This window comes from Ipomoea nil, unplaced genomic scaffold (genome assembly GCF_001879475.1).
Source record: "Ipomoea nil cultivar Tokyo-kokei standard unplaced genomic scaffold, Asagao_1.1 scaffold1407, whole genome shotgun sequence".
Taxonomy (NCBI): domain Eukaryota; kingdom Viridiplantae; phylum Streptophyta; class Magnoliopsida; order Solanales; family Convolvulaceae; genus Ipomoea; species Ipomoea nil.
In genome coordinates, this window is record NW_017617835.1 from 6,375,477 (window position 1) to 6,387,957 (window position 12,481).

The following is a 12,481-nucleotide window of genomic DNA, read 5'->3' on the forward strand; positions in this document are numbered from 1 at the left end:
GTGGGTTGAACTAAGATGAAAATATAACACTTATGTTAAAAAACCTAATACACTAATACTAATCAGGAATAAATTGCTTTGTTATAGTGTAATACTTTGTTGAAAAATGTAATATTTTAAAATCAAAATATAATATTTAAGGGTTGGAAAGTTATTTATGAGAAAAAAAAGTATAATACTAATAAGGATAAATTGATCGATTGTTACTTATCATAAAAAATATAATACTTATAAAGAAAAATGTAACATTTTGATTATTATAAAGAAAAATGTAATATTTAGTGTTGAAAAACTACTAATAAGAAATAAAAATACCTAATCTGTTTTACATATGAAGATCTGCGTGTTGCTCTCATGGGAGATGTTGTCCAAATAAAATAATTAGATTTCCATGCACGTGCTTTAATTTGGAAGGGTATATAGCTCCATTGCCATTATTATATATGGACGGAGTTCAATTATGCGTTTCACATCATATTTAATTTTCTTCACATCATAACATGCAATGTTAAACTAATTATTAAATTATATTAAACATTTCACGCGTCTCACATTATATATTATAATAATATGTAAAAAGCAAAAATTAAAAAATAAAAATAAAAAATCCTCAATTGCTCGTTCAATTCACGTAGTTTGATTGATATATATATATATATATATGTGTGTGTGTGTGCGCCCAAACAAATTAAATTTATGGTATTATTAAGTAACAGGTCTTGACGTGGTGGATAGTGGATACAAAGCTAATTTCACGTTAATCACGTTTGATTGGTCTATTCAAATTACTGTTCCAATTTTATATATGCTTAATTTGCTGGAGTGGTGAAGTCCGTGAAATTGATATGATAATACAAGTGGATGATAAGATGTACAGTTCTCACTTATCAGGCAGCCCAATATAATCAACGATATATATGATGCAATCTCCAACCACCGATACGCCAATTAATGTGACAACTTGCATTGTTTGTTTAATCCATATTAGCTGCTGCATCATACCATATCCAATTATTACATAATACATGATTCACGTGATCTGAGACTTCTGAGTTACCATACCATACCATACCTCAAATATAATGCATCATTTTATACATATACATATGTTGGATGACAAGTCCATCAGGCTAGGGGATTGTTGGGCGACGGTCAATGAAGGACCAAGTCCAACACCGTACCTCTAAGAAAATAAAATTATGCTTTCGTTACTAACTATAATTTTTTACGTGGAGGTAATAAGTGTCTGATCCTAACAATTGATATTAGAGTCCGGCCACGCGCTATATATATATAATACAAAGTAAAGGAGGCCGTGTGTTCCTATACAACTAATTAAGGAGAACAAGAAACAGTAGCTTTGCAATCTAGAGCCAAATTAAAGCAAATGGAAACAATACAAACCTAGCTACGTACAGCCATATGCCTTATGGGTAGCTTAATTCTCAAGTTTTGGCAGGCTCATCACTCAGCTTGCACTTCTTCATAACAAAGGGGGCAATTCTGCAAGACAAACCCACGCTCATTGCTATATTATAGGTAAATCACATACTAGGATAGAGCTTTCAAACTGAAACACTGAATGGATTTAACTGTTGCTTTACTGTCCGGGTATCTTGTTCTGCTTTATAAATACAAAGTGAAGACACAACAGACATACAAATATGTGGTTTAACAAACCATATATGTAGCACATACAACGTAACACATTACCTTTAACGTAACGAGTATTATGTATTAGATATTCAAAGTGGCATTTTATTACCTTGCTTTCTTTCAGCCAGCGTGTTATACACTTTGTATGGTACTTGTGTGCGCAAGGTAAACTCATCAACCCATCTCCATATGTATATTCCACGTAACATATAACACACCTAGATGCAAATAGCAAAATATAACTGTGAGCGGGATGCTAGGTTATCACCATCCTTGATAAAGCTAAGGGATTTACCAAACTCAGTAAATCTTATAATATTATATGCATTAGAATTGACAACACAGTCACTGCCCAATCAAGCACTTTCAATGTACTTGTAGTGAACTTTAAACGTCCAATGTTTAGGGATTTATACACATCATTTATAGATAAGTACCCTGTACTAAAGTTTCCTACATGGCATGTTATATATAAATACAAGCATCCAAAAATTCAGCCTCGAGCAGTGACAACTGAGTACACACAGTGCCATTCCCACTAACAGTTAGAACTACAAATAAAAGCCTCCTAATTGAAATATAAGATGATGCTCCAGTCCATGTATGTTTTACCTACTTATATCTCATGGTCTACAAAACGGTTCAGATGGCACAAGTTACTAACAATATTTAAGGGATGTGTTAATATGAACTATGACTAAATTAAAGCATTTCCACAGCTCATATTTTCATAAGAACATGCACGGACATTTCACTAACACTTGCAACTACGAAAAGAAAGGAAGATAGAAAATATTTTAATGAAGATTGCTCATACTCATCCTTCTGTTTCTTTGAGAAAAATCCAACTTTGTATTTGAAAGTTGGCAATTGAGATATGACATCATCTGACAGCCCTCTGCTTTCATGCCCAACAGCTTCTCCCAATGACCGTAATTCCTGACAAATGAAAAAGAGATGATAAGTCAGTAGCACAAGTTATAGTGTAGTACAAACATGATATTTTTTTTTAATAGCCTCATATGTGTATCAGAAATACTATTGCCATTGATGGCTCATACCCCTCCCAGCCTTTCTATACTCTTAACAGAGAAGAAAGTGCATGGAAGAATAGGAAGGAAGCAAACCAAGTCCACTGACAAAATTGGCATCATTCATATACCCTATGTTTTATGTTTGCATTTGATATTCTTGCAGGAGCAAGCACATTTAAGATGAAGAACAAAAATGAAATTTACATCATTGCCTTTAAAATTCTGCAATGTTCCCTACCACCTTTTCAAGAGAAGTTCCATTTTCTCCAGTGAAACAAACTTGAATTTTCATGAGCAAAATGAAACTGAGAAAGAAAAGCTAATCATCACGTCTCAAGCATTTGGAATCATCTCATGTTCAATGTTGTCATGATTACTAAAGATATATCTTCCAGAAAATGATACAAGTGTGACAGAAGCCTCATTGCCATTCTACAAAAACTAAAACAAATGTGGCAATTTCAATTTGACAGTGTAAGAGTAGCCATCCTTCAAGATGCAACTTTGATTTTTCACTTTCTAAGACACAACCAATATTGAATGAAATTTGAGTAATTTACTCTTGTCAAATGTAAGAAAACCATATTAGGGTGGAAAGGTAAAAATGTAAAGCTTTGGTTTCAAGTCCAGAAGCAAAGAATTTCACAGAATTGAGAGAAAAACAAACAGTAGAATATGGCACTCCCTATTACTAAACTAACCTCATAGCTCATATTGTCAGGATCAACATCATCTTCCCTTGGATTTGAACTTTCAGCCTGCATATAGACATGGAAACCTAAAATCACACATTTAATAAACTCATTGTGTAGAAAACTATTGGAGGGAGCAATAAGTGTTGCATGAGACCATTGTAGGAGTTTCTCCATGAGTGGATTCCCCATTTCCTGTAAACAAAGTAGAGGTTAGTTTTGCTTCCAGGCCAAGAGTCCTCTATTCTAACCATATTCTTGGTTAATAAACAGATAATGGTCAACCTGACATTTAGCAGAAATAGCACCATAAGAAATTGGTAATTAAAATAATCCAACTCATTTCATCTCTATCTACCCTCTTTCAATTCTGAATAACCTAAACCCATTCATTACAGAATGCTGCTTAACACTCAATACAGTTGAACAGCAAATAATTTCCCTAGTGTCTGGAAATTAAGTCCTTAAACCACTACAGCTTGTACAAAATTGACACTGCGTAATTACCAGCCACTGTATCATGGTCTTGATGTGTGCAGAAATTTTCTAAATCATCCCCCAACTCTAATGATCTAGCTAGAGCTTCATCCAGAGCCAATTGTGATGCAATGCTTTCACCATGCGAGGATTCATCATCTGGTGCTGAAACCTGACTACCATTACTGGTTTGACCATGTTCACCAAGAGCATCTTCGTTTTTCCAACATGCTTGAAGTGATAAATACACAGTTTCCTATTACATGACAGGAAACTGTGAAATTCGTTTTACAATTAAAAGTGAATATGAAATTGCAATTCTATGGCAACCATATATGTAAAGAAAGGTAAAGAAGCTTCAAGAAAAGCCACAGTACCTGTTGCTGGAGAACTTCCTCATAACTTAAATCACCATCCTCAGGAAATAACTCTTTTAGATTAATTTCAGGCGGGATTCCATCAGTGGAATAATGGATATTGAGCTCAGCGTTACTCATGGTGGATGTTTCAGATAGGAGGAATCTCTTTGGCAGCCTACAAAAAGTTGAGTCAACGCTACTCAGTTTATAAGAACACAATAAATATAGAGCAGATAAAGGAAGACTTGAAGAAATTTTATTGTCACAGCTTGGTAACTGGTTAACCACAAATGTAAATACATTAAGAGATACAGAGAGCAATCACTAGTATTAATTACTGTTTTTCTACCCAAATCAAAGTAGTCCCAGAATATCACAAACTAATTGTAGCAACTCCAAATGATAAAGACAGCTCTGAAAGACTGATATTGACAATAAACACTAATAAATTATGAATTCATGACGACCAACCAAGTCACAGGAAGATCCAACTGCACAAGATGGCAAAGTGGAAAATCACAGTAGAAACTGGCAAAAATGCAAAGCAAAGTTGTTTTGTTTAAGATGTTGATGGAAAAGGATATCCTCACTTGGCTCTCACCAGTACTTGATTTTAAAAAATATAATTTAAAAAAAAAAAAAGAAAAAAAAAAGATGCAATCTTTAGTCTTTACGCCTCACAGAGGATTTGCCATTACAAAAACAAATATGCTCCAGAAAGCACAAAAATCTAGCAGCAATTATGCATATTCATCAGAATTGACAGAGAAGAGAGTTGATTCAATTACAATTCAAGAATGCAAAAAATTGAGAAAAATTTCACCTTTAACTCAAGAAAAAGGAACTGGGCTCTTGACAGAGCAAAAGAGAGTGAGAGTGTAGTGAAGCCAAGAGAAGAGAAGGTGGGAAGAAAGGAAAGAAAGTGATACTCCTCCGTAGATACTAATCTGAGTTTAAGATTGCGGGGAGGTGGTGAGAAAGCGACTGGGTGGAGGGGTCCACCTGCTGCTTTTTTCTGCGCAAAAGATCGGCCGGCCGGCGATATAAATTAGGAAAGGACGGGGAAGACCGAATAGACACGGCAAATTATAATATGATCTATGGATCAGGGTCTATATATAATTATCAAATATAGTTAACATGTTATATTTTTAAAATTTATTTATAAATATAAATAATTAATTAATACAAAATATATCAGCACCCATTTGTGATAAATAGAGTAGTTGTTGTGTATAGGTGAGACTGTGAAAGCAAAAATGATTTCACACTTTTTTTTTTTTTATCCATTCAGCACCCAATTGGAATTCTTTGGGGGAGGGAGGAGGGGGTCTAAATTTTTAAATTGGAAAATGTAAAGAGTTAATTCCAGCAATGGTCCTTCGACTATATTGATTTTTTAAAATTAGTCTTCAACTTTTAATTTGGACATTTTACGTTCCTTGACTTTTAATTTTTTTCCAATTGAGGTCCTTTCGTCAGATTACGGTAAAGTGGACTTTAAATGAAAGGATAAATGAAAGGACACCATTGTCATATTTCTTCCTTGTATACGCGACTTCGGACATAATAATCACTTAATTGCTTAATCCCTAATAGAATTTTGTTCTTCGAGTGGATTTAGAGATTAAGCAATTAAGTGAATCTGATGTCCGAAGTCGCGCATATAAGGGAGAAATACAAAGAATTATATATTAGACAGATAAAATGACTACTTTATCTTTTCATTTAAAGTCCAATTTATCGTAATCTGACGAAATGACCTCAATTGAAAAGAAATTGAAAGTCAAGAGACGTAAAGTGTCCAAATTAAAAGTCGATGACTAATTTAAAAAAATCAACATAGTCAGAGGACCATTGTTGGAATTAACTCATATGTAAATAAAAAACATAAGGTCAATTAGTACAAGTAACACTGGAGCATACTCTTAATTACAAATACAAATCGAGAAAAACAAAAAATCCAAGCCCAAGACTAAATTACAATGAGATATTAATAAAATAGTCCCAGCCCAAGCAAGCAATAAAACAAAGCCCACAACACTTTTAAGCCCAAACAACAAAACCGATTTACCGAATAACCGCCACATCAGATAGTAAATTCTAATTCAGTAATTGGAGAGAATTGCAATTCCCTCCAACCAAAAGGAGTAATTCACCCTGTTCATTGAATTTCAATTCCTTTACAACCAAATGATAGTGTACTAAATGGGCCATTAGTTTTATTACATGTATTCCCATATATTTACTATCTGATGTGGCGGACACTAATAAGTTAAATTTGTCATGTGAGTCACCATGCAAGTGGCTACATCATGATTTTGTGTGTAAGAATAAAAGTTTGGAGTAGAAAATGAGAGTACATATGGTATTTTTCTTACTCAATAATGTGGTAAGATATATATGATAAGTTATCTTTATCATGTGAGTCTCAAGAAACTGTTATTTGTACACTTAACACAATTTACTTGCACTTTGAAGTTTAAATTATTTATAAAAATGTCATTGAGTTTTTTTTTAAGTGTTTATGATGTGTTAGATCTATCCAAATGGACGACTGCGATCGGTTCTTAATTCTCTCATGGGCGCGAGTTCTCATTTGATCCGTTTGTGTGTGTGTGTGTGTGTGTGTGTATATATGTGACGGATCATGTGAGAATCACATGCCCAGTAGAAGAATAAGAACCCATCATAGGCTCGTAGTCGTCTATCTGTCCACATCTAACGGATCAGGAACACTTAAAAATGCGATGACAATTTTATAAATAATTCAAATTCGAAGTGCAAGTAACAGTTTCATAAAGTGCACCTAAGTGCAAGTAAAATGCATTAGAAATGCAACAATATAATATATACCGAGCAACAATATTGGTAGGGAATACCCCGACCGACATGCCTTTGTCTTTTATTCTTGTTTATGCAGGTTACAGGTCGGACTTTCTTAGAAGAATCCGGTCGGAACCGACCGAGGTCTTCGTTACCCGAGTGAGAACCCTTAGGCGAGAGAGCCAGGAGGAAGCACGTGGCAGTGTTAGGCGTTGACAGGCAGGGCTAACGGGGAGAAGACACGTCATTGCTACGTGGGTGACATGCCGGGTGGCCAGACTTGTGTCTCCGGCCCAGCGACTATAAATACCCGCGGTGGCAACAGTGTGGGGGACTTTTGGACGATCGATAGGTTGTTATCAGAGCATCCCGACCGCAATCCGTCGGTACTCGGAACAACCATTTAGATTGTACTTAGGGCCTTCAACTTGATCAATAAAAGTCATTTACTTGCTTTAATTGGTCTTGTGTTAGTTATTTACCGCTTACGTGGCAATTAACACTATCATTTTGGCGCCGTCTGTGGGGACCGTGCACGAAAGTTAACGTCTTGACGAGCACCCGTCCTTTCTATCACAATGTATCCCTTCGCATACAACCTGTTTGGGAGTTTGAATTGGTTCTCGTTTCTCTTTGGGAGTTTGGGATCTGTCTCACCTACGTGTGCCCCTATATATATATATATATATATATATATATATATATATATATATATATATAAAAGTGTGCCCCTATATTTATTTATTTATTTATACTTAAGTGTCTCCGACACTTGCGGACCTCGAATCAGCTATCTAATTTTCCTCAGTTTTACACGACTAAGGTGTAAGGTGATGAAGAGCAAAAAACTGGGTGTTACTTCCATCAATCCATCCTTTGATTCTTCCATGGAGGGTGAGGGTAGCAGCTCAGGCGGCCTACCTTATTACACCCCAACTTATAAGCCTGCCCTACCTCTACACAACCATCAATATTATTCTTCCCCCAATAATAAGCTTCTTTATCTTGCCCTGCTTGCCATCTTCTGCACTCTCTCTTATCATTTTGGAACTTGGCAAAACGGCGGCGGCGCCTCCGGCACTTCTATTAGTTCTATCTTCACCGCCAAAATAGCCACTGCCAAAACTTGCTTATTTTCCGGAAACACCGCCACTACCCTTTCCTCCACCACCCAATCATTATCATCTCATTCCGCAGGGTTAGACTTCACCACCCACCACGGCGACGGCGACGGCGGAGCTGTTTTAGGCAACCATGATGAGGATAGCGTCAAAGTTTACCCGCCGTGTGACGTCAAGTACAGCGAGTACACTCCTTGCGAAGACACGGAGAGATCCCTGGCGTACGATAGGGAGCGGTTGATATACCGAGAGAGGCACTGCCCCAAGAAGAGTGAAGTTCTCAAGTGTCGGATACCCGCCCCGTTCGGATACAGAAACCCGTTTAAGTGGCCGGAGAGCAGGGATGTAGCTTGGTACACTAATGTGCCTCACAAGGAATTAACGGTGGAGAAAGCGGTTCAGAATTGGATTAGGTTCGAGGGCGACCGCTTCAAATTTCCCGGTGGTGGCACAATGTTTCGCAACGGCGCTGATGCTTACATTGACGACATTGGAAAATTAATCAATCTCAAAGACGGCTCCATTAGGACTGCCCTTGATACTGGCTGTGGGGTACGTACGGTAACAAGTTTAATTTTCATTATATTGCCAATAATAATTAATTTATATTTTCTCCTTTGCATTAATCATCCACATGCAAATTTTAAAATAAGTTCACATTTATGTGAAATTGTCTCATGGATTCTTATCTATGAGACATATCCGGTTGAGTCGGCCTATATAAAAATGTAATACTTATACTACTAATATTAATTAATAATAAAGTATTTAATTTGTTATATGATATTTAATTAGAATATAAAATGGAAGGAAATAAAAATATCCGGCCTAAGGACAAACTACATTAATTTAACGGATCGGAAACAATTAAATTAACGAATTGTCAGAATGGTTTCTGACAATAGAAATACTTATCAGTTTGGTTGGCAAATTAATGTAGCAGTTGGCCTGACTAGAGAATTAATGAGTAGTCGGAGTCAAGATTTGGCTGTTTGTCATTTAAATTCAAAACGTGCATGCAATGGCTTCATACACATTTGCATGTAGCTAGGTTTTATTTCGAAAAGAATCTCGTTGCATGAGAATGACTTTTTGGAATGTATAGTATGAGCTCTCAATATGACCACTTGCTACCTAAAGAGAAAATTAAACCAATTATCAGTGAGCATAATATATAGTTACAATAAACTAACTGTATTTTATTTTCAAAAAAAAAAAAAAACTGTATTTTGGAATATATACACGTTCTAGCTTGCTACTATATACACGTTAGAGAAAATTGAATTGTGTGTGTACTAATTAACTAACAGGTTGCTAGCTTTGGAGCATATCTGTTGTCGCGTAACATACTTACAATGTCGTTTGCACCAAGAGACACTCACCAATCTCAAGTCCAATTCGCTTTGGAAAGAGGAGTTCCTGCTTTGATTGGCATTTTAGCCTCCAAGAGACTTCCCTATCCCTCTAAAGCTTTTGACATGGCTCATTGCTCTCGTTGCCTCATTCCTTGGGGCCAATATGGTACGTATATATAGTATGTAGGCCGGCCATCCAGGTGTACGTGACTACGTACTTTAATTAATTAATTAATTTAATTATATATTTACATGCATGGGATGATATACATACATATATATGATGTATGTAGATGGGGCGTATTTGATTGAAGTTGATCGAGTGCTAAGGCCTGGTGGGTACTGGATTCTCTCCGGCCCACCAATCAGATGGAAAAGATACTGGCAAGGGTGGGATAGGACGGAGGAAGACCTGGAAGCCGAACAAACTCAAATTGAGAAAGTTGCAGACAGTTTGTGCTGGAAAAAATTCATGGAAGTTGACGATATTGCTATTTGGCAAAAACCATACAATCACATGGACTGCATTCGACTCCGACAGGCGCCGCCACCAATGTGCCCTGCATCCAACGATCCTGACATGGCCTGGTATACTGATCTACAAACATGTTTAACACCCTTACCTCAAGTGTCCGATGAAAAAGAGTTGGAGAAATGGCCAAAGAGATTAAACGCAGTGCCGCCAAGAATAAAAAGGGGAACAATAGATGGGATTAGTGGTGAGAAATTTGAGAAAGATTCAACACTGTGGAATAAAAGAATATCTCATTACAGTGCAGTGATGGATGGGCAACTAGTTGAAGCTGGGAGGTATAGAAACGTATTGGACATGAATGCATTCTTGGGAGGATTTGCAGCAGCTTTAGTAGATCACTCTCTTTGGGTCATGAATGTGGTTCCCGTCGAGTCTAAGCTTAATACACTCGGTGTCATTTATGAACGGGGACTAATCGGAACATATCACACCTGGTACCATGATAAAATTATTTAATTAATATTATTTCTTTTCTTCTTCTTCTTCTTCTTGTCATTGTTACTTGTAGTGTGTAGTTAAAAGTTGAGCCTTTAATTTTTTCTGCGTTACATACAGGTGCGAGGCAATGTCAACCTACCCTAGAACATATGATCTCATTCACGCGGATTCGATATTCACTTTATACAAAGACAGGTGATTTTTAGTGGTGGCAATTAACTAATACTGTACATACTACTACTATAATATATATAATGCTAATTAATTAGATAATGGTTTGGTATTTATATATGTACGTAGGTGTGAAATGGAAGATATACTGCTAGAAATGGATAGGATACTAAGGCCAGAAGGAAGCGTGATCATAAGAGACGATGTGGATGTGTTAATCAAAGTGAAAAGGATTACAGATGGGCTGCAATGGGAAAGTCGAGTTGTAGACCATGAAGATGGGCCGCTTCAGAGGGAGAAGCTTTTGTTTGCTGTCAAGACATACTGGACTGCACCTGCTGCCTAACTAGCTAGCTTCAACTTTTTTTTTTTTTTTCCCTTTAAACAATTATATATCTACTTTTATTTAGTTATTTGGTTAACCACATTCATGTAAGTGTCAACTCTTACTACGTTTGTGTATATTTGACATTAATTCATATGATTTTGTGTTAACTAAAAGTTAAAGTATGTGTTTATTTGATTCTTTTGTGTCATTAAGGTGATTTGGAGGTATGGATTGTAAAATTATGTAAATTAGAGTTCAATTGAATGTGTTTTGACGTCATATTGATACAAATATGTGTTTCGTGAATCCTGTGAGAGGTCAAGAATTTTTTTTTAAAAAAAATGAGTTGAAAGTGTCATGATCTAGGATCCAAAGGAACAAAGAAAATGAAGAAAAAATACATTTATTTTAGAGTGAAGATAAAGACTCACCCTAACACTCACGACTATGAATGTCAACGTGTCACATTAAGCTTTATTTTTCTCGGTCTGACTACTTCTTAATATTTTAATTATATCTCAAGATATGAATGTTCAAATTAAAATTTTTAAACTACATTAGAAAATAATTGAAAGACAAAACTTTTATAAAATTTACAAAATTTAATTCCAGTTTCTACAAGGTAAAAAATAAGTTAAAAATAAGAATAATACAACGGTTACGACTGGATCGGACTCGCAACAAATGGGATAACCCCCTACCTACAGGCTACAGCAAGTTCAAAAGCATAAATTAATGGTAGGTAAATAGGGTCCATTATTGCCAACTAAACATTTAGTTGGTATTCCGTATATAAGTTCATGCGTGGTCAAGCTACTAGCTTAGGCTCCAATAAACTATTCTCTCAATATCTCATTTTATTTGGTATATTTAATATTCATTGATTAAAATAACTCTTTTTCCATGATTTTTTTAGTAGTTTTTTATTATTTTTAATTTTTTATTTAATAATTCTTTTAATATAGTTCATAAATATTTAAATTTTATATAATAATACTAAACTTAATATTATAAAAAAGTGAATTAAAAACAACTATAGTCAAGTCTCATTAATCGAATCAGGCAAACAAAATGTGACTTATAAATATGTCATTGAATTTACATCTTGTTAGTAATAAAGAATAAGGTACTTGTTATTTATGAAAAATGTAATATTTTTACATTTTAATTTAAAAGTATTTATAAATAATAAATATTATTATTCATAATTAGTACGGAGTATTACATTTTTCATTATAAGTATTACATTTACATCCTAACCTGATCCGTTATACGAATAAAGATTCGTGAAATGATTTTACATAGAGTGACTTTATAAATTTATACCGTTGCACGAATAAAGATTTGTGAAATGATTTCACATAGAGTGACTTTATAAATTTATACCGTTGCACGAATAAAGATTTGTGAAATGATTTCACATAAAGTGACTTTATAAATTTCTACAGAGAGTGCAATTAAAACTCAATTTGACACCGCCAATTAATGT

At 35.1% G+C, this 12,481-nt stretch overlaps 2 protein-coding genes across 3 annotated transcripts; one reads left to right on the forward strand and one right to left on the reverse strand.

The window, feature by feature from the left end:
* Positions 1-1,284: 1,284 nt before the first annotated feature.
* Positions 1,285-5,285, reverse strand: LOC109186328 (E3 ubiquitin ligase BIG BROTHER-like). The gene is made up of 8 exons (XM_019336268.1): positions 5,042-5,285; positions 4,237-4,393; positions 3,890-4,115; positions 3,540-3,577; positions 3,392-3,448; positions 2,474-2,595; positions 1,766-1,874; positions 1,285-1,503 (listed from the first exon to the last, which is right to left on the reverse strand). The coding sequence occupies exons 2-8, from the start codon at positions 4,354-4,356 to the stop codon at positions 1,465-1,467; spliced, it is 711 nt and encodes a 236-aa protein (XP_019191813.1). The 5' UTR covers positions 4,357-4,393; positions 5,042-5,285; the 3' UTR covers positions 1,285-1,464.
* A 2,507-nt stretch (positions 5,286-7,792) lies between these two features.
* LOC109186157 (probable methyltransferase PMT16) lies at positions 7,793-11,102 on the forward strand. 2 transcript variants are annotated; one of them, XM_019336082.1, is made up of 5 exons: positions 7,793-8,717; positions 9,476-9,686; positions 9,814-10,489; positions 10,611-10,688; positions 10,794-11,102. In XM_019336082.1, the coding sequence occupies exons 1-5, from the start codon at positions 7,878-7,880 to the stop codon at positions 11,008-11,010; spliced, it is 2,022 nt and encodes a 673-aa protein (XP_019191627.1). In that variant the 5' UTR covers positions 7,793-7,877; the 3' UTR covers positions 11,011-11,102. The 2 variants fall into 2 exon arrangements, with proteins under 2 accessions (XP_019191627.1, XP_019191629.1); XM_019336084.1 differs by lacking the exons at positions 10,611-10,688; positions 10,794-11,102 and adding an exon at positions 10,561-10,592 and having other exon boundaries at positions 9,814-10,512.
* The last annotated feature ends 1,379 nt before the right edge of the window (positions 11,103-12,481 follow it).

Bases quoted from the DNA above. Each gene is read 5' to 3' on its own strand.
- LOC109186328 (XM_019336268.1), bottom strand. From the start codon at position 4,356: ATGAGTAACGCTGAGCTCAATATCCATTATTCCACTGATGGAATCCCG. The intron at 3,449-3,539 runs GTCTCATGCAAC...GTCTATATGCAG, and splicing joins ATGGAGAAACTCCTACAATG to GCTGAAAGTTCAAATCCAAG. The intron at 1,875-2,473 runs GTATGAGCAATC...ATTTGCATCTAG, and splicing joins TCAAAGAAACAGAAGGATGA to GTGTGTTATATGTTACGTGG.
- LOC109186157 (XM_019336082.1), top strand. From the start codon at position 7,878: ATGAAGAGCAAAAAACTGGGTGTTACTTCCATCAATCCATCCTTTGAT. The intron at 9,687-9,813 runs GTACGTATATAT...TGATGTATGTAG, and splicing joins CATTCCTTGGGGCCAATATG to ATGGGGCGTATTTGATTGAA. The intron at 10,689-10,793 runs GTGATTTTTAGT...ATATGTACGTAG, and splicing joins TTCACTTTATACAAAGACAG to GTGTGAAATGGAAGATATAC.